At 41.5% G+C, this 21,151-nt stretch overlaps 1 protein-coding gene across 2 annotated transcripts in view; it reads left to right on the top strand.

Moving 5' to 3' along the window:
- Nucleotides 1–9,584: 9,584 nt before the first annotated feature.
- septin15 (septin 15) overlaps nucleotides 9,585–21,151 on the top strand; it is a 28,734-nt gene continuing 17,167 nt past the window's right edge. Inside the window, exons 1-3 of one of the 2 annotated variants that reach the window (XM_063000318.1) lie at nucleotides 9,585–9,835; nucleotides 16,902–16,998; nucleotides 20,529–20,635. In XM_063000318.1, coding sequence (XP_062856388.1) covers nucleotides 9,806–9,835; nucleotides 16,902–16,998; nucleotides 20,529–20,635 — 234 coding nt within the window. In that variant the 5' untranslated portion in view covers nucleotides 9,585–9,805. Of the gene's footprint in view, nucleotides 9,836–16,898; nucleotides 16,999–20,528; nucleotides 20,636–21,151 lie in introns of both variants that reach the window. The other variant, XM_063000316.1, reaches the window with a different exon arrangement.

Here is a 21,151-nt window from a genome sequence, read left to right as displayed (position 1 = left end):
TAGAAATAATTAGATAAATAATTGAACATTATTTTGTGTCCCGTAACTTTAGCACATCAGAATTGATCTGTAAAGACTCCTGCGAATCCTCTCGTCTGCTCTTTAATTTAGCACCTTCAGCACTACTGCTTTTCAGTGATTGACCCCCTACATTTTATACTAAAGACACTTGAGACTAAAAGGAACCCTGAAGAAAGTTCTAATTATAAAATAAATAAAGCATGAGCTACTTTAGTTAAATCTATATGATACAGTATATAATAAACATAATGTACAGTATATTACACCCTGTATGAGAACAACCTGAGCCCTCATAGTACTCTGGAGCGAGGCATCGAGGCCACACAGAGCTCTATACACCAGTAAACATTAATAATAATTCATACAGACATTAATAAGAGAGAGAGAGGAAAGGTTTTCAGTCCAGTTTGAAGTGTAGATGAGGTGTTGATCTGTAAAACACGAGGTGGAAGAGAGTTCCAGAGACGGGGAGCTCGACCTAAAGAAGGCACGATCTCCGAATTAGGCTGATACGATCTTTGGCTTCTACACAAAGCATTCAAGGGCACTGAAGGGCAAAATAATAATCATACCTTATACTTATTGATGCATGGATCAGTTCAGCATCAGCAGCAGGACGTGTATTTTATTAATATGGCAGCATTACAAAGATGGAACAAAGCTACAGAATAAAATGTGATGCTGATGTTTTACAGCTGAGCTGCGTGTCAAAGAGAAACCATCAAGGTTTGGCACCAAATTAGACAAACCTTCCCACAGAGTCTGGAGTCTGACCAGTATTACCAAGCAATGTCACCTCACAGCAAGAAGGTCCTGGGTTCGATTCCCAGGTGGAGCGGTCTGTCTGTGCGGGTCCTGTCTGTGTTGAGTTTGCATGTTCTCCCTTTGTCTGTGTGGTTTTATGGGGCCAGTGGTAGCTCAGCGTCGAAGGTACTGCACTAGTTATCAGAAGGTTGCCAGTTCAAGCCTCACCATCACCAAGTTGGCACTGTTGGACTCCTGAGCAAAGCCCTGAACCCTGAATTGCTTAAATTGTATTCAAACGTACAAGTTTCGGCTAAACGCTGCAGATGTAAATAAATATTGTGAGGTTTACAGATTAGTGTAAAGTACCAGTAATAGTACGTGTTTTGCAGTGCATCATGGGTCCAAAATCCACATGGAAAAAAAGCACAATATACAGACTGTTATTAGAAATAAAGTGAAGCTGGTTTGGATGCAGTTGCAGGTTTTTTATTAACAAAGTTCAGGCAGAAAAATCACAATTACAATCAGAAAGTGCAGCACAAGTATGAGGGTAATATTGTAACTAGGATTGTTTACAGTTTATTTAATTGGATTATAAAACAATTCCTTTAAAATGGAAGAAGATTGAAAGCTAATCATTATAACAATAACACACAGCTGAAATAATTTAACTGTTTAATAAAGGAGAGAAAAAGCTGGTGATGTGACACACTGTGTGATGTATAATCATTGATTTCTATAATTATTTAGTTTTTTATTGAATATATAATGTGTGGTGCTGGCACGGTGGGTAGCAAGAAGGACCTGGAATTAAATTTGTGGACAGGGTTCTTTCTGTGTGGAGTTTGCATGTTCTCCCTGTGCTTGTGTGGTTTTTCTCTCAATGCTCCGGTTTCCAAAGACATGCAGTCAGGTCAACTGGAGCAAGATGCCCAAAGTGTAAGTGTGTATGTGTTCCTGCCTGTCACACCCACCTTGACCTTGACCAGGATAAAGCGGTATATATAAAGACTATGCTAACAGTGAGACGTGTACAGTGATTATAAACAGATCATGATTTAAGTAGTAAAGCCGTGATGTTCCTGATATAAACTTATTAAATCGACTCCTTTGTCGAGTTTAAATGTCGCACTCTGGGCTGTTAAGTTTGTGCTGGGTGTTGAGCTGGTGTTGGGTTTTATGGTTCTGCTGGTTGTTGATTATTTCTGTTTAAGATCCACCGCTTTCACATGATTCTTTACCCAGGCAGCTTCAGGATCCACACAGATCTGCCTTCCTGTATTCATCTGGAAACTGTTAGAAACAGAATATTTGATAAATGCAGGAGAATAAAAATGATGTTGGTGTTACACCACTGACACAGATTCAGTAAAACTCCAGTTTGTTACAGAAATGATGTGAGGAAATGCAGCATGTTGACGGGATTGTAGCTGATACTCACATCACTGCTTTGACGGGACAGTTACTGCTGGTCCAAAAGTAAGATGTGATTCTGTGTAGAGGAATCTTTACTCTTGTGATTGTTTGACAGCACAAACTCGCCCCTAATCCCGTCCATCCTCGTCACTCCCAACCAGCATCTCAGCATCTTCATCTCTGTCACCTCCAGATCTCTCTCCTGGCTTTGTCAGTTCCACCACCTCACTACTGTCTTGTAGACTTCCCCTTTCACCCTGGTAGATACTCTTCTATCACTCCTGCTACTCTACACCACCCACTCCACCCTCCGCATTATCTTCCTCACCTCCCTACCACACTCTCCATCACTCTCAGTATTTTCCCAAATGAAACTAGACAGACTGAATCATGTTTGCATGAAGAAATAAGTAAACAATCAAAAATCAACGTGTCTCACCTTCCTCGATACAGAAACTATAACACCGCCGATTCTGATCCTCTTTAATGAACTGAGATAAATTCATTGTCTCACTAACAGATTATTCAGCTGTTTGATTAGCTCTACACATCCCTACTACACACTGCAGGAGAATAACAGGCAGAAATGCAGCACAATATAATAAATACCTGCTTCTGATCTACAGAACCAAAATAATCAAAACTTACATCCAGAAACCAGCTGCAGAGAGCCGACCAGCAGCAGAAGCAGCAGAGGCGTCAGGTTCATCATTCTAACAGCACCGATTTCACCCGGATCTTTAATCTAACGTCTTTAATCCAGAAAGAAACGTGATGAATGTTTTCTTTCTGCTCCTTCCTGCTCCTCACATCCTCTTTTTAATCTTTAGCGGAATAAGATCTTGTGACAGAATGTAGCCAGCTCAGCAAAAAATCATCAACGTCTCATTTATGTGTATAAGACTTTATATAACGAACATCGTCTCTGTTGTGACACTTTTATTCAATAATTTATTTATTTATTGTTTCTTAGTTTTACTACCGCTTTATCCTGGTCAAGGTCATTGTGGGTCTGATTCACTGGGAAAAGGCAGGAAACATCCCGGACGTGTGGGAGGAAACCAGAGAACCCGGAGGAATAGATGTGAAATGTGTTGCCTGGAAAATAGTTGCTAATAGGGACAGTGGGAGACTAGTGGGTAGAGCTTTGGCCTATTAATCAAAAGGTTCGGGGTTCTAAGCCTGGCTCTACCATTCAACCACTGCTGGGTCCTTAAGTAAGGCCCCTGACCTTCTTAATTATTCAATCACCAAATAAACTAAATTAAATGAATAACCGGCTTCATTCAGACTCAACACATCAGGCCTGATGAGCAAAGTTCCTCTAAAGCAGGAGGGTCGGTGCTTTATAGAACCCTGGTTATTCCACGAGCTTTTCTGCCTTTTTCGTGGCCCTTTTCTCCTCCCACTTCCTGATGTAATCCTGAACTTTCTGGCATCTCTGCTCCTTCTTCTGCAGCTGCTTTCTTTTCTTCTGCTCAAATTCGGCCACTTGTACCTGACCATTGAAGAACAGCATGAAAGGGGGATAACAAAGCATGTAGAGAAACAGATGGAGTACAGTCAGTAATTGTAGAACTACAAAGTGCTTCTATGTGGTAAGTGGAGCTGATAAAATGGACAGTGAGTGTAGAAACAAGGTGGTTTTAATGTTATGGCTGATCGGTGTATGTAGTGGAGCTGCTGTAACACTTGAATTTCACGCATGTGGATCAATAAAAAAATCTTATCTTATAATCTTATAATAGAATGAAACCCTCAGTATGAAATGAGCCGTTACGTGTTGCACTAGTCCATTACGCCTGTTCCCCTGACCTCATGCTGTAGCGAGTGGGTTTGTGAGATATAAATGTAGTAAAATTTACATCAGTGACGTGTGAGATTAATATAACAGCACGGTCCAGAGGTGTGAAAGGCTGTGGAAGCACCAGAATAAATATAGACACTGTGAGGCGGCGTCTTCCTGTTCTGTTCAGAGAACAGTCACAAACATGCTCGGGGGTCAAACAGCCAAACACCCTGAGGTCAGAAACTAAACGTACCAACACTAGAAGAACAGACTCGCACCAGGACTGTCAATCCTACTGTTATACACTACCATAATACACTCATACTATTACTGCACACACACACACAGACACACACACACACACACACACACACACTACCATAATACACTCATACTATTACTGCACACACACACACACACACACACACACACACACACACACTACCATAATACACTCATACCAATACTACACACACACAAACTTATACTACCATAATACACTCATACTATTACTGCACACACACACACACACACACACTACCATAATACACTCATGCCAATACTACACATACACACACATTACCATAATACACTCATGCTATTACTACACACACACACACTACCATAATACACTCATACTATTACTACACACACACACACACTACCATAATACACTCATACCAACACTACACACTCACACAAACACATACACTACCATGATACACTCATACTAAAACTACACACACACTATTATAATACACTCATACTATTACTACACACACACACACTAACATAATACACTCATACTAGTACTAAACACATACACACACTACCATAATACACTCATACTATTACTACACACACACACTACCATGATACACTTATACTATTACTACACACACACACTACCATGATACACTCATACCAATACTACACACACACTACCATGATACACTCATACTATTACTACACACACACACTACCATGATACACTTATACTATTACTACACACACACACTACCATAATACACTCATACCAATACTACACACACACTACCATGATACACTCATACTATTACTACACACACACACTACCATGATACACTTATACTATTACTACACACACACACTACCATAATACACTCATACCAATACTACACACACACTACCATAATACACTCATACTATTACTACACACACACACACTACCATAATACACTCATACTATTACTACACACACACACACTACCATAATACACTCATACTAATACTACACACACACACTACCATAATACACTCATACTATTACTACACACACACACACTACCATGATACACTCATATTATTACTACACACACACACACACACTACCATAATACACTCATACCAATACTACACACACACTACCATAATACACTCATACTAATACTACACACACACTACCATAATACACTCATACTATTACTACACACACACACTACCATAATACACTCATACTATTACTGCACACACACACTACCATAATACACTCATACTATTACTACACACACACACTACCATAATACACTCATACTATTACTGCACACACACACACACTATCATAATACACTCATACTATTACTACACACACACACTATCATAATACACTCATACTAATACTACACACACACTACCATAATACACTCATACTATTACTACACACACACACTATCATAATACACTCATACTAATACTACACACACACACTACCATAATACACTCATACTATTACTACACACACACACACTACCATAATACACTCATACTATTACTACACACACACACTACCATAATACACTCATACTATTACTGCACACACACACTACCATAATACACTCATACTATTACTGCGCACACACACACTACCATAATACACTCATACTATTACTACACACACACACACTACCATAATACACTCATACTATTACTGCACACACACACTACCATAATACACTCATACTATTACTGCGCACACACACACTACCATAATACACTCATACTATTACTACACACACACACTACCATAATACACTCATACTATTACTGCACACACACACTACCATAATACACTCATACTATTACTGCACACACACACACTACCATAATACACTCATACTATTACTACACACACACACTACCATAATACACTCATACTATTACTACACACACACACTACCATAATACACTCATACTAATACTACACACACACACTACCATAATACACTCATACTATTACTGCACACACACACTACCATAATACACTCATACTATTACTGCGCACACACACACTACCATAATACACTCATACTATTACTACACACACACACACTACCATAATACACTCATACTATTACTGCACACACACACTACCATAATACACTCATACTAATACTACACACGCACTACCATAATACACTCATACCAATACTACACACACACACACTACCATAATACACTCATACCAATACTACACACACACACACACACACACACACACTACCATGACACACTCGTTTCATCACCACTCACCACTGTGTCAAAGGTATCGTGTTATTTATGTTGGTGGTGATCTGCTGCCCTTTAGTGGTGCTGAACTGAAACTGGTGGCAATAGGACAAGAGAAAGGAAACGAAACTTTTTATCCAAACCCTGAACTCATTCTGAGGACTGTTGAGCAGCTGAAGTCGAATATTAAACAACAGTTATTGTTCTCAGTTCCCCAACGATTACAGAACATTAATAAACGCGCCCCTGTCCCAGCTTTTTTGGAACACAATACAGCCATAAAAATTACAGTAATGAAAGTTGATTAGCTGAAATATTAAATTATTATTATTATTATTATTATTATTATTATTATTATTATTATTATTATTATTATTAATAGTAGCAGTAGTAGTAGTATCACTATTATTATTATTATTAGTAGTAGTATTAGTAGTAGTGGTATTACTACTATTTTATTATTAGTAATAGTAGTAGTATTACTATTATTAATATTACTATTATTATTATCAGTAGTAGTAGTATTAGTAGTAGTGGTATTACTATTAGTGGTAGTAGTAGTAATAATAGAAGTGTTACTATTAGTTGTAGTAGTATTACTGTTAGTAGTATTTTATTATTATTATTATTAGTAGTAGTAGTAGTAATAGTAGTAGTATTAATATTAGTGGTAGTAGTATTAGTAGTATTACTGTTATTATTATTACTATTTTTATTATCAGTAGTAGTAGTATTAGTAGTAGTGGTATTATTACTATAATTTTATTATTATTAGTAGTAGTAGTAGTAGTAATAGTAGTAGTATTAATATTAGTGGTAGTAGTATTAGTAGTATTACTGTTATTATTATTACTATTATTATTATCAGTAGTAGTATTAGTAGTAGTGGTAATATTACTATTATTTTATTAGTAGTAGTAGTGGTATTACTAGTATATCATTGTTAGTATATTATCATTATTAATATTATTTTTATTTGTCACTATTTTCTTTTCCAATTAAACTGCTATTATTGATGCAAAAGCACATTTTTATTTACACACATAAAAATACAACTCCCATCATGCCTTATACGGAGGTTGAAGCTGCATGACATCATCCACATTATTGTCCAATCAGATTAGTTCCACTAAGGCGAACCGCTACATTTGAATCCCACCCGTATTAGGACAAACTCCTCCTCCTGCGCTGTGATTGGCCTGTGACATCACACCTACTTCTAGAGGCGTGGTTAGGGTTTCTATGGCAACCCAGCTCTGTTGGATGGAACTCGTTTTAGCAAAGTAAATATATTATTCAGATGTGTGTGGAATTTATTCGAAATGTACACCAGGAAATCTTAGTAAACAGAAGAAGAATATTTATCGATACATATGAGCACATATGAGAACATAAATTGAGTTAATAAATATTTAAATAAACATAAAGTGCCAACAAGCTTCTTAAACCTCTATTCTGAAATGCAGTAAATTTAATAAACAAAATGACCCATATATCTGGGACAGTGGAAGCCTAGTGGGTAGAACTTTGGGCTCACAATCTAAAGGTTGATAGTTCGATTCATGGCTCTGACATGCAGCCACTGTTGGGCCCTTGAGCAAGGCCCTTAACCCTGTCTGCCGTACGATGGCTTCCAAACAAGCTGGGATATGCGAAAAAGAATTTACACAGAAGGAATCAATTTAACGAGTCATTTTAAGATGTAAGGCTGAGTGATTTATCAGACCAGGGTTGTCAGGAGAGCCCACAACATAATTAAGGACAGCACACACACCCAAAACCACCTCTTCACTCTTCTGCCATCAGGCAAACATTTAAGAAGCATAAAGGCCAGAACAACAAGACTGACCAACAGTTTTTACCCACAGGCAGTCAGGCTTGTGAACAAACATGGACTATCACATACAAAACCTACCTCATGAACATTGAACCTCCTCTACAATGCACTATTGCACAATAATATGACTGCTGCTACTTGCACATAATGTTGCATAATTTGCACCTTAAAATAACTGCTGCTATATTTTCAATCACTGCATCATTTCTCTGCACCTTATATGACTGCTGCTACGTGCCTTTTTTACTGCCTTAGTTTATTTCTATTTTTATTCCTTTGTATATAAAAAGTTTAAATTTTTATACTGTTTTTATTCTGTTACTTGAATTTTGTTTCATGTATAATACTTATTGACGTTTGGAGGACGAACAAAGTAAGAATTTCATTGTACAGTGTAACTGCTGGTTCTTCTGTACACATGAATAGAAAGAAGTCTTTTCTACCTGTGGCCATCAAACTCTATAATTCCTCCCTTAATGTGTGACACTATGGTTTATCTGTGCAATACTCAGTAATCATATGTGCAATAATAATAATAATGTAAGCATTTTAATTATTTAATTATGTGTAAATAACTTTTTAAACTTCTATTTGCAATTTCTTTGTTTTGTGTTTATTGTTTAGTGTTTATTATTTCTACATAAAGGGGTGCTAATGTAAAAACTGCGATTTCCCTCTGGGATCAATAAAGTATTTCTGATTCTGATGATGATTCTGATGACAATAAAACTCTTGAATCTCTTGATTGAATCACTATACAAACTTACTTTAAACACTGTGCAGAAATCAAAAGGGACATTTTAACTCACTGAACAGAACATTAAATTCATCGAACTATTTAATGATACTTTTGAATGAACCGAATCACTAAATGAATCATTTTGACCCACAGAGCTGAATGTTGTACAGTACATTGTAGTACATACAAAGAATCAATTAAACGAGTCATTTTAAGATGTAAGGCTGAGTGAACGAATCACTATAAAGAGTTACTTTAAACATTAAATTAATCGAAGTATGTAAGAATACTTTTGAATGAACCGAATCACTAAAAAGAATCATTTGCACATCACAGTTCTGATGATGATCCCGTTACTCTCCAGCCCTTTTATTCCTTATGGTCAGAGGCGGGGCACCAACTGACCAATCCTGGCGCAGTAGGCGTGGCTTGACGGAAAGCGGGTAGGAAACATAACAGGCGACAATCGTCTTTACTCCTGCTGCGGATCCTCGCATGTATTTTTCATCCCGATAGATTCCATCAGCGCTCCGCGTCCACCGCCTCAGTCCGGCCCCGGGTACCAGTCTGATGTGGCATCACCAGGTCTGATTAACCACAGATCGGACTAAACCGGGCATCCCAGCCTGCACGCGTTTTAATCTCTTTTTTGGCTGTTTTCTGTACCTGATCTGTTTGGGACTGAAGCTGGGTGGTGTCAGACTGAACTACCATGATTGAGAGACCTGACTCCAGTGTTGCGGTGAGGATGTTTATCATGTATTTACAGACTAGAACATGGTTTTTATTGATTATAAAGATGTAAATTTGCAGTATACAGGCTTGTGATTTCAATCATTTTAGATGCTTTTATGTTCTTAAGTGATTAAAAAAAAAATTTAAGAAATTTGTGCTTTTCCAGGGTCAGAATATACATCTTTAAATTTGAATGAGAATACTGATGATCTAAAAGAATCTGTTATGATGTTAAACTTTGTGGCATGGCCTGTTAGTTCCTCCTGCAGCCGGGATTTTCTCTGCCCATATAAATAGGGCTAGTTCGTCTGAACTTAAAACACATAGAACAGTAGTCTGTTTAATTTGCAGAGAGTCGGCGGCACGGTGGCCCGGTGGGTAGCACTGTCGCCTCACAGCAAGGAAGTCCTGGGTTCGGTCCCCAGGCGGGACGGATCCCCCGTGTCTGTGTGGGTTTCCTCCGGGTGCTCCGGTTTCCTCCCACAGTACAAAGACGTGCAATTGAGGACCGAAGACCGAAGTGTAAAACATGACATTAAAAATCCAAATAAACAAACATAGAACAGACAGATTGAATCCAGGAGCAGGAACCATCAAAACAGGTCCACTGTAAAGAATAGTGACACTGTTTACAAGCTTTACATCACCATAGACGTAAAGGCAACGGTGCAAGAAATGCTTTTTTAATCCAAGTGGTCAGATACAAACCTCAGTTGAGCTTAAAGGTGCTAAATTTGAAGCACATGTCCTTTGTGAAGCCCACTTGACTGTGGACAGTATGACTTAATATGTTTTCAGCAGGTTTTGGTTTCTAAGTTTGTTTGGGCTAGTTCATCTGCACTTAAAATACATGGAACAGTAGTCTACTGGTAAACTGGCAACCTTATACCTAGAGAGCATGTTTTCCTGAACGGTCTGATTGAATCCAGGAACAGAAACCACCAAAACAGGTCCGGTGTAAAAATAGTGGCACTGTCCACAAGCTTTACATCACCACAGAAATAAAGGCTACGGTGCTTTTTTTACCAAGTGGTCATCTACAAACCTTACTTGAGCTTTGAAGTGTTACATTTAAAGCACATAGCCTTTAAGCTCATGCCAGTGCAAAGCTCACTTGGCTGTGAACAGGATGACTTATAATATTACAGAAGTCTACTGTTTAATTTGCAAAAAATACCCACAAATTGGCATCCTTATATTTAGAGAGCATGTTTGTCTGGACAGTTACATTAAATCCACATAGCCTTTAAACTCATGCCAATGTGAAGCTCACTTGACTGTGGACAGTGTGGCTTAATGAATATGTTTTTAGCAGGTTTTGGTTTCTAAGTTTGTTTGGGCTAGTTCATCTGCACTTAGAATACATGGAACAGTAGTCTACTGTTTAATTGGAAGCCTTATACCTAGAGAGCATGTTTGTCTGGACAGTCAGATTGAATCCAGTAACAGGAACCATCAAAACAAGCTGTACTTTACCGTAGAAATAAAGGCTACGGTGCTTTTTTACCAAGTGGTCATCTCCAAACTTCAGCTGAGCTCATGTCGGTGTGAAGCTCACTTGACTGTGGACACTATGACTCAGTGAATATGTTTTCAGCAGCTTCTTAGTTTGTTTGGACAAAAGTATTTCAAGTGTTCCAGACTTTCAGTCACAGCTGCAGAAAACATTGACGTCCCGGTGCAACTGCATCGTGTGGATCTTTTGGAAGTCTTGTCAGAGCATCTGGTCGACACATGTTCTCTCAAACAACTGGAACGAGAACTTCAGTAACATCAGTTTTGTGATGGAGATGAGTTCACCGGCTTGTACAGCTGCAGTCTGTGATTCTGGGGATTTAAAGGCATGATTTGATAACGTGGATTAATCAGATTGCTCTGTGAGTGAAAAGCTAAGATAGACAGACGTACTTGTGCAGTACCGGGTCGTGGCATCTCTAATGGCACTGATGAGATTTGATACCAAATATGCCCTCGCACGAGGCGCCAATCTATTTCGGGTCAACACACCCTCATCCGTTCACCCACTCACTAGAGTGAAGTTATAGTTACCACCTACGTGTGTGTGTTTGTAGTTTTAATTCTAAATAAGATTTAAATAAACATACACAAACGTCTCAAACTTAAGTAAACAAACCAAGTCTTAAAAGTTCATGTTTTATAAATAGACCTACCATTAGATCTAGTTCTTTGGAGGTGTTTTGATGCACTGTTCTACGTTTTTACTCTGTTTCCTTTGGGTGAAAGGGCAGCGTTCAGCTTCAGTACACAGTCATACACACTCTCATGCAAATGCACAGTCTGAAGTTTACATGGTTTTACTACCTGCACTTGTGAGAAACGATTTCACACTTAAGTAATAAGTTTCGTGGTGGTTTTTACTCATGTGGAATCGTTTTCGAGTTATTTTCTGACTGTGACGAACAGCATTCTATGTCGTACATATTGTGGGACTAAACCATATAAAATGCACTAATTATACTTGTATACAGTATCTGTATTTATTCTTTATAAGAATAGATTCACTACTGCTCATGTTATTATTATTATTATTAATATGCCAGACACACAATTAGCACAGACTGTTTTAGTTTCTCATCTTTTGCTTGTTCAACTACTTGAGGCCAATAATTTCCCTCAAGATAAATAATGTCTGTCTATGTATCTGTCTATCTATCTGTCTGTCTGTCTGTCTGTCTGTCTGTCTATCTATCTATCTACCTGTCTGTCTGTCTTCTGTCTATCTATCTGTCTGTCTGTCTGTCTTCTGTCTATCTATCTATCTGTCTGTCTGTCTGTCTTTCTGTCTTTCTATCTATCTATCTATATAAATATATATATATGTATGTGTGTGTATTTATCTGTCTGTCTATCTATCCGTTTATCCATCCATCTATCATCTATATGTCTGTTTATCTATTTATATATATATCTATCTGTCTGTCTATCTGTCTGTCTGTATTCATCTATCTATCTAATTATCTATCTGTCTACCTGTCTATTGGTTTGTTTGTCTATCTGTCTGTCTGTCTATTTACCTGTTTATTTATCTATCTATCTATCTATCTGTCTGTCTGTATGTATGACTATATATCTATAATACTATTTATATATCTAAATGTCTGTCTGTCTATCTGTCTGTCTGTCTATCTATCTGTCTGTCTGTCTATCTATCTGTCTATCTGTTTGTCTGTATGTCTATATATCTAGACTATACGTATATCTATATATCTATATATCTATTTATATATCTAAATGTCTATCTCTCTATATATTTATCTGTCTGTCTATCTATCTGTCTGTGTGTCTATCTATCTGTCTGTTGGTTGGTCTGTCTGTCTATCTATCTATCTATCTATCTATCTATCTATCTATCTATCTATCTATCTATCTATCTATCTATCTATCTGTCTGTCTATCTATCTAATTAGACATGCTGTGATGTGCAGTTATTAGAAAGCAATCATAATGTTGAGCTCCACATTTAGAAGGCATTGATCGACTTTTTGAATTATTTGATCCCGTCCACCTTCAATCCAAAATCACCCGACAGATTATTCACTCTTGAATCTTTTTTTTGTTGGATCGTGACCGATCTCTTGTAAGCGATTAGTAAAAATGAAGCTGATACTTGGAGCCCCGGTGGTTCTGACTCTAATCCACACTGAAGATTTACTCCCGTCAGAAAACACAGCCGTCTGAGAGGCCACATCGACCTCCGGACATCAGATAGCCGTTACATCTATCGTCTGTTAGTCATTCAGTCATTCTGAGGTTCTGAGAACTAGCAGAGGAAGAATGTGTGAGATTAGTCAGACTTTAACGTGTGGGGGAAGATCTGACCGAGTCTGAAATAAGGACACACATTTCCTGATTCACCACGAGAAGCGGAGCTGCATGTTAATGAAGAGACGAGGGAAGATCGTAGCCAGAAAGCTGACACACGGAACAACAGCCTCCGTCCACAATTTACTGACACTGTCGACGTTTTTGTGGTCGCAGTGAACTGAGATTCTGAGACCACGACACATATTTACTTTCTTCACATTTAGAAAGCAGCCTTCTGAACATGGAAAAGGTTTTATTTTTATTATTGCAGGAGTGAAACCAGTCGTGTTTTGCTCAGAATGTATCATGAACCTGCAGGTTTGTTTATCAACATACACCCATCAGTCATAACATTAAAACCACCTCCTTGTTTCTACACTCACTGTCCATTTTATCAGCTCCACTTACCATATAGAAGCACTTTGTAGTTCTACAATTACTGACTGTAGTCCATCTGTTTCTCTACATGCTTTGTTACCCCCTTTCACCCTGTTCTTCAATGGTCAGGACCCCCACAGGACCACCACAGAGCAGGTATTATTTAGGTGGTGGATGATTCTCAGCACTGCAGTGACACTGACATGGTGGTGGTGTGTTAGTGTGTGTTGTGCTGGTATGAGTGGATCAGACACAGCAGCGCTGCTGGAGTTTTTAAATACCGTGTCCACTCACTGTCCACTCTATTTGACACTCCTACCTAGTCGGTCCACCTTGTAGATGTAAAGTCAGAGACGATCGCTCATCTATTGCTGCTGTTTGAGTCGCTCATCTTCTAGACCTTCATCAGCGGTCACAGGACGCTGCACACGGGGCGCTGTTGGCTGGATATTTTTGGTTGGTGGACTATTCTCAGTCCAGCAGTGACAGTGAGGTGTTTCAAAACTCAACTCATACCAGCACAACACACACTAACACACCACCACCATGTCAGTGTCACTGCAGTGCTGAGAATCATCCACCACCTAAATAATACCTGCTCTGTGGGGGTCCTGTGGTGGTCCTGACCATTGAAGTACAGCATGAAAGGGGGCTAACAAAGCATGTAGAGAAACAGATAGACTACAGTCAGTAATTGTAGAACTACAAAGTGCTTCTATATGGTAAGTGGAGCTGATAAAATGGACAGTGAGTGTAGAAACAAGGAGGTGGTTTTAATGTTATGGCTGATCGGTGTATGAATACAAATTGGACACGACTAGATTGGGAGAAGAAGGGAAGAAAAATGTTGGGGCGGCACGGTGGCTCGGTGGGCAGCACTGTCCCCTCACAGCATGAAGGTCCTGGGTTCGACCCCCAGGTGGGGCGGTCCGGGTCCTTTCTGTGTGGAGTTTGCATGTTCTCCCCGTGTCTGTGTTGGTTTCCTCCAGGAGCATGGAGGTGAATTGGAGATACACAACCTCCTTTTTACTCCTCACGATCTTGTGAGAGAGTGTGTGAGAGAGTGTGTGAGAGTGTGAGAGAGTGTGTGTGAGAGAGAGTGTAAGAGAGTGTGTGAGAGAGTGTGTGAGAGAGTGTGTTGAGCTATTCATAGTGCTGGCCTCTTTCTCTGTTCCCTTCTGGGCATTTTCCACTCTTTCCAACCTGAAAATGCTCTTTACGTAACACCAACGCCGATGCTGTTTCATCACCACAATGAATTTGATTCCTCTGAATCACGGGGCGCGATACAGTCCCAGACAGGACACCAATCTATTGAGGGGCCTCAACCAGCTCCCATTTACCCTTTACGTCCTGTATGTAGACACTGACCGGTCGATAACACCGCTGGGGATTCCAGAATCCTAGGAGTAGTGGGCTAGTGTAATTTACCGCTGCTCCATTCGAGCGCCTTTTAATCCAAATAAAACAAACGTGCCATAACGTGTACGTTTACGTTACGGCTTTTATCTAGAGCAACTTACAATCATGACAACTTAATAGTGGGGCTTGAACTGGCAACCTTCTGATTACTAGTCCAGTAGCTCAACCACTGAGCTACCACTGATGGTCTGCATTTACATTTTTTTATCCGAAGCTTACTGTGACAGTACACTGTCTAAGCAATTGAGGGTTAAGGGCCTTGCTCAAGGGCCCAACAGTGACAACCTGTTAGTGGTGGGACTTGAACCAGCGACCTTTTGATTACTAGTCCAGTATCTTACCCGCTAGGCTACCCCTGCCTGCTAAATGATGGTCTGCGTTTCACCGGGCATCCCGGCGTCCGGTCACTGCTCCGTAATGGAATGTGCACTGGACCTGAACTACTGTCACGTCTGATCAGAGCCGGAACGCTTAACATGCGGTTCAATATCACATCGCTCTCGCTCCGACCGGTCACTGCCGGGACGGTCTCACATTCCATGAAGAGCAGAGCTCTGTACGTCTGAGAGATGATCCTGGAGGACGAGGAGGAGGAACGCGAGGAGAACACGGAGAGCAGGAAGGGCGTAGAGCTCAGGAGGGCGCTGGAGGAGATCTGGAGTGATATCGACTCCCTGTACGACGCTGTAGACTTCATCATGGAGCTGCTACGAAACGTAACACCATCCCTCCCTCTGTGGTCATCCTCGTTCTCCTTTGTATTATCGTTTGTTCTCCTGATCCCGATTCGTCCCTCGTTTACGTTCCCTCCTTTCGTCACTCCGGTGAGCTCTCGAACCCTCGTCCGAGTTCCCTCACATTTTTGCGCTACCTCTCCGTCTCTTTCTGTCTCTCCCTTGGACTCGTTTTGGTTTCATACTGGCATGTTTTAGGAAGCCAGAGTACCCTGAGGAAACCCACACGGACAATGACCAGAAGGAAGGTTCGAACCCTGGTCCTCGGGTCCCTGATACTGCTGCACCACGCTTTATCCTGGTCGAGGTCGCAGCAGACCAAGCTCCATCGAGAAACACTGACCGCAAGGCAGGAAGAGTTGACACTGGGAGCCAATCAGTTGCAGGGCTTCATCCACCCCCCCAGTCATGTCTGTGTAGATGCCAGTCTGGCCGACAGCACCTCCGTAACTTGAACCCGGGTCTCAGCTGTGGTGGAGCGCCTGTTATAACTGTATAATAATTAAAAGCTGATCAGCAACTGAAGGTTCAGGGCTTTGCTCAGGGGACCAACAGTGGCACATTATCAGTGGTGGGGGCGGAACCAGCAACCTTCTGATTCTCATACTCCAGTGCTTTAACTGCTGAGCTACCCCCCGCCCGCCTGTAATATTATAAACACATTCATTATGACTTTATTACTGTGTGATGAGCTGATTGGTTGTTTTTCAGCAGAGGAATCTGGAGGGGTACGTGGGTTTCGCCAACCTGCCCAACCAGGTGTACCGCAAATCAGTCAAGAGGGGCTTCGAGTTCACGCTCATGGTCGTGGGTAAGTTGCACGTCTGTGTGTGTGTGTGTGTGTGTGTGTGTGCTGGGGGTCATAGTTGGGTGAGACATTCTTTACTTGTTTGTCTGTGTGTCCATCAGAAGTCTCACTTACATCTGGGGGCGTTTTGGGTACCCTGGTAAACATTCCAAACTACTTACACACACTGACCAAAGAAATGAAGGATTAAACCCAGGTCCTTCAGGCTGTGCAGCATTCACACTACCTGCTAACATGTTAAAGATAAAACCCTGGTGGCTCCTTCTCTGCATGTTCCTCTGTGTTCCCCTGTGTTTCTCTGTGTTCATCTGTGTTCCTCTGTGTTCATCTGTGTTCCTCTGCGTTCCCCTTGGGGTTCCCTGTGTTCCCCTGTGTTTCTCTGTGTCTCTCTGTATTCCTCTATGTTCCTCTGTGTTCCTTTGAGTTCCTTAGTGTCTCTGTGTTTCTCTGTGTCTGTTTCTCACTGTGTTCCTCTATTTACCTTGGTTCTACTCTGTATTCCTCTGTGTTTCTTTGTGTTCCTGGGTGTTCCTCTGTGTTCCTTTGAGTTAATCAGTGTCTGTGTTTCTCTGTGTTCCTCATTGCTCCACTGTGTCCCTCTGTGTCTTTCTGTATTACTTTATGGTCCTCTATGTTCCTCTCTGTTCCTTTGAGTTCCTTAGTGTTTCTGTGTTCCCCCGTGTCTCTCAGTGTTCCCCTATTTTCCTTTGTTCTGCTCTGTGCTCCTCTGAGTTTCCCTGTGTTCTTCTGTATTTCTCTGTGTTTTCCTGTGTTCCTCTGTATTCATTTGAGTTGCTCTTTGTTACTGTGTTCTTCTTTATTTATCTGTGTTCCTTTAAGTTCCTCAGTATCCCTGTGTTCCACTGTGTTCCTCAATATTCCCCTGTGTTCTTTTATGTTCCTCTGTGCACCTCTGTTTTTCTCTGTGCTTCTTTATTTTCTTATGTACAGCCCTGTGTTCCTCTGTGTTCCTCTGTGTTTCTCTGTGCTCCTCTGTTTTCCTTTGTTCTGCTCTGTATTCATCTATCTTCCATTGTGCTATTCTGTGTTTTTCTGTGTTCCTCTGTGTTCCTTTGTGCTCTGTTGTATTCCTCTGTGTTACTCTGTGCTTCCTCGGCTTTCTGTATCCATCATTTTCCAGTGAACAGGAAATAGCCGACGTGAACACGTGTGGAAGGAGGTTTGAATGGAAACAGTGAGAGTGAGAGCGTGCATCACTGTGATAGAATTAAAACAGGTCATCACACACACACACACACAGATCAACCCACTGTGTGATAGTGTGAGTGGGTCTGAGTGGGTCCGAGTGGATCTGAGCGGTTCTGCTGATTCCAGAGCAGCGGAACCCAGACTGACGTGTTTCTGGGAGCTTCAGTGTTCCTCTGTCACCAGCGCTGTGGGTTTTTGGCTCTGAGCTGCGCTTTCACTTGAAAAACTGCTGAGAGGGAAAAAAGGGGGTTTCCTGTTCTCCTAAATTTCCTCTGTGTACGCCCCTCTGTCCTCCCAACATCTCACCAGGGTTCCTCCTCAAATTCTCAAAGCTGGAGAGGAGCAAACTAGAGGAACCGTGGTGAGATGTTCGGTCAAGCTGTGGAGGAGATAGAGGGGTTTACATTCATAACCAGCCAGATTCTGAGGCTTAGAAATAGTGTGTGTGTGTGGACGGAAAGTATTGGGACGGCCCTTCTAATATTTAAATTCAGAACATCAACATCAGTGCCCAGTGTACTTCTGTATTACTGACTGGGAACAAATTCCCACAGACAGACTTCCAATGGATCCTAGTTCAATCCAAACCAAACCGCTCGTTCGAAGCTCGTAAGTTTCAGACCCGCTGATACCCGCAGAGGGGCAGCTGTGGTTGCCACGGGGGCGGTCAGAATGAGGCACTTGCCCCCCCCCTCCTGAACCTGGCCGAGGGCTAAACTGGGGCCATAAACGTGAGGTGAGGAAGTGAAGGGCGGAGACATGAAAGGCAGGAATGTGCGGAATCTGACAGGAAGCGTCTTCGGACGGGTCGCTCATCCAGCTGTGATCTGTATCCTGTCTCACACACACAACACACACGACACACACACACACGACACACACACACGACCTGAATGAAAGCGCCTGTCATCTCAACGTCTGTGTGTGTGTGTGTGTTGCTGCTGTTGCTCCTCAGGATCTTCTGAACTGCCAATCCACCCCCAGACTCAGACTTACCCGATCGTGTCTGTGTAGACGCCCGGTCGGTCGATAGCACCTCTGAGATTGGAACCCAGATCTTGGTGGTGCTGAGCCACCCGAGCGATAATAAATGTGGCATCTAAAATAAATCTATCCGAGACTCTGCACAAGGGCAGGAACGTCAGGCGGGTCACCCCTCCGTTCCATCAGAACGTAGCTCTTCAGAGAGATCCTCGTGATGGGAGCTAATTAGGTCGCCCTGAACCCTGGGGGTGGATCGGGGGGGGGGGGGGATGAGGGACAGAGGGCAAGAGAAGGACAGAGATGCACCATTAAAGAGACGGAACCGTAAACGTGCTGCGATATTTATTAGTATATAAAAATCTACCACAGATTACTGAGAGGTGATGAGCTGGAGGATCATGAACCACCGAGCGTAACACAGAACGTTTATGTTCATCTGTAATATTAAGATTGTGTAATTCTTCAAACCCAAAACCTACGAAGAATCAAACTGACATTTATTAAATGCACAACCAGTACTAACAAGTGTAATATGTGTGTGTGTGTGTGTGTGTGTGTGTGTGTGTGTGTTCCTGCAAATGCTCCCATGAGTGTGCGTGTGTGTGTTTTTGTACATCTGTGTGTGTGTCTGTGTGTGTGAGAGTTATTCTGTGTTTCTCTGTGTGTGTGTGTGTGTTTGCTCATGTGTGCATGCCTGGTGTGTGTGTTTCTGGGTGTGTGTGCTTCTGTACATTGGTGTGTGTGTATGTGTGTGTTTATAAATCTGTGTGTATGTGTGTATGTGTTTGAATGTGTGTGTGTGTGTGTGTGTTTGCCCATATGTGTGCATGCCTGATGTGTGTGTGGGTTTCTGTTTGTGTGTGTTTGTGTGTGTGTGTGTGTGTGTGTGTGTGTGTGTATTTCGGTGTGTATGTGTGAGTTCTTTTGTGTGTGTGTGTGTGTGTGTGTGTGTTTGAGTGTTTCTGTGTGTGTGTTTGGCCATATGTGTGCATGCCTGATGTGTGTGTGTGTTTTCATTAATCTGTGTGTATGTGTGTTTCTGTATGTATGTGTGAGTTATTCTGTGTTTAAGTGTTTCTGTGTGTGTGTGTGTTTCTGCATGTGTTTGCCTCCATACATTTGTGTGTGTGTTTTCATAAATATGTGTGTGTGTGTGTGTATATATATATATATTTCTGTATGTATGTGTGAGGTATGTGTGAGTTTCTGTTTCTCTGTGTGTGTGTGTGTGTGTGTGTGTGTTTTCGTGAATCGTGTGTCGTGTTTTTTTTCATGCATCCTTGTTCTCAGTTCGCTCCGGCGTTCATTCCTGCCTCTGATTGGCTGTTTCTTTCTCTCAGGTGAATCTGGATTGGGTAAATCGACGCTCATCAACTCGCTCTTCCTGACAGATCTTTACTCCAAAGATTATCCCGGTCCGTCCCAGAGGATCAAAAAGACTGTACAGGTACGCCGACCTGCCCGACCTTTCACCTCTCATCTCTGTGGTCCTGAGTTCGTTTCTGTTTCCGCGCTGTTGCTATCAACCGGTCCTCAAACGTCGCACCCCGGTCAGACCTAAATCAGCCCCGAGCAAACGTACACGGAGCTCAGGCCAGAGTAAACACACCGAGAGCACAGAGCTCAGAGACGGATCGGTTTTGCCTATATTAGGAGAAGATAAACAGAGCCAGCAGGGTTCAGCGGGGGGGTTCAGCGGGGGGTTTCAGACGGACGGGGGTGTCAGCCGAGACTCTGAGAAGATCTGGAGTGGTTCTACTTGTGTGTTTGTCTTTTTTAAGGAGGGAAAGGGGTAGGGGGGGGGGGGGGGGTGAAGTTGACATTCCAGTAGAGGCCAGCAGAGTTCAGTGGGAATTTTAGGAATGTTCCCACGTAACCCGACACCTAAAGGCGAGCGCTTTCCCAGCGTTCCCGAAATTCCCGCTTCGCCCAGACATTCGGAGCACACTTACCCATGACATGC

The sequence above is a fragment of the Trichomycterus rosablanca genome, chromosome 8 (assembly GCF_030014385.1).
Source record: "Trichomycterus rosablanca isolate fTriRos1 chromosome 8, fTriRos1.hap1, whole genome shotgun sequence".
NCBI classification, from domain to species: Eukaryota; Metazoa; Chordata; class Actinopteri; order Siluriformes; family Trichomycteridae; genus Trichomycterus; species Trichomycterus rosablanca.
The sequence above is the reverse complement of the archived record's forward strand: the minus strand, read 5'-3'. Positions and strand labels throughout refer to the sequence as shown.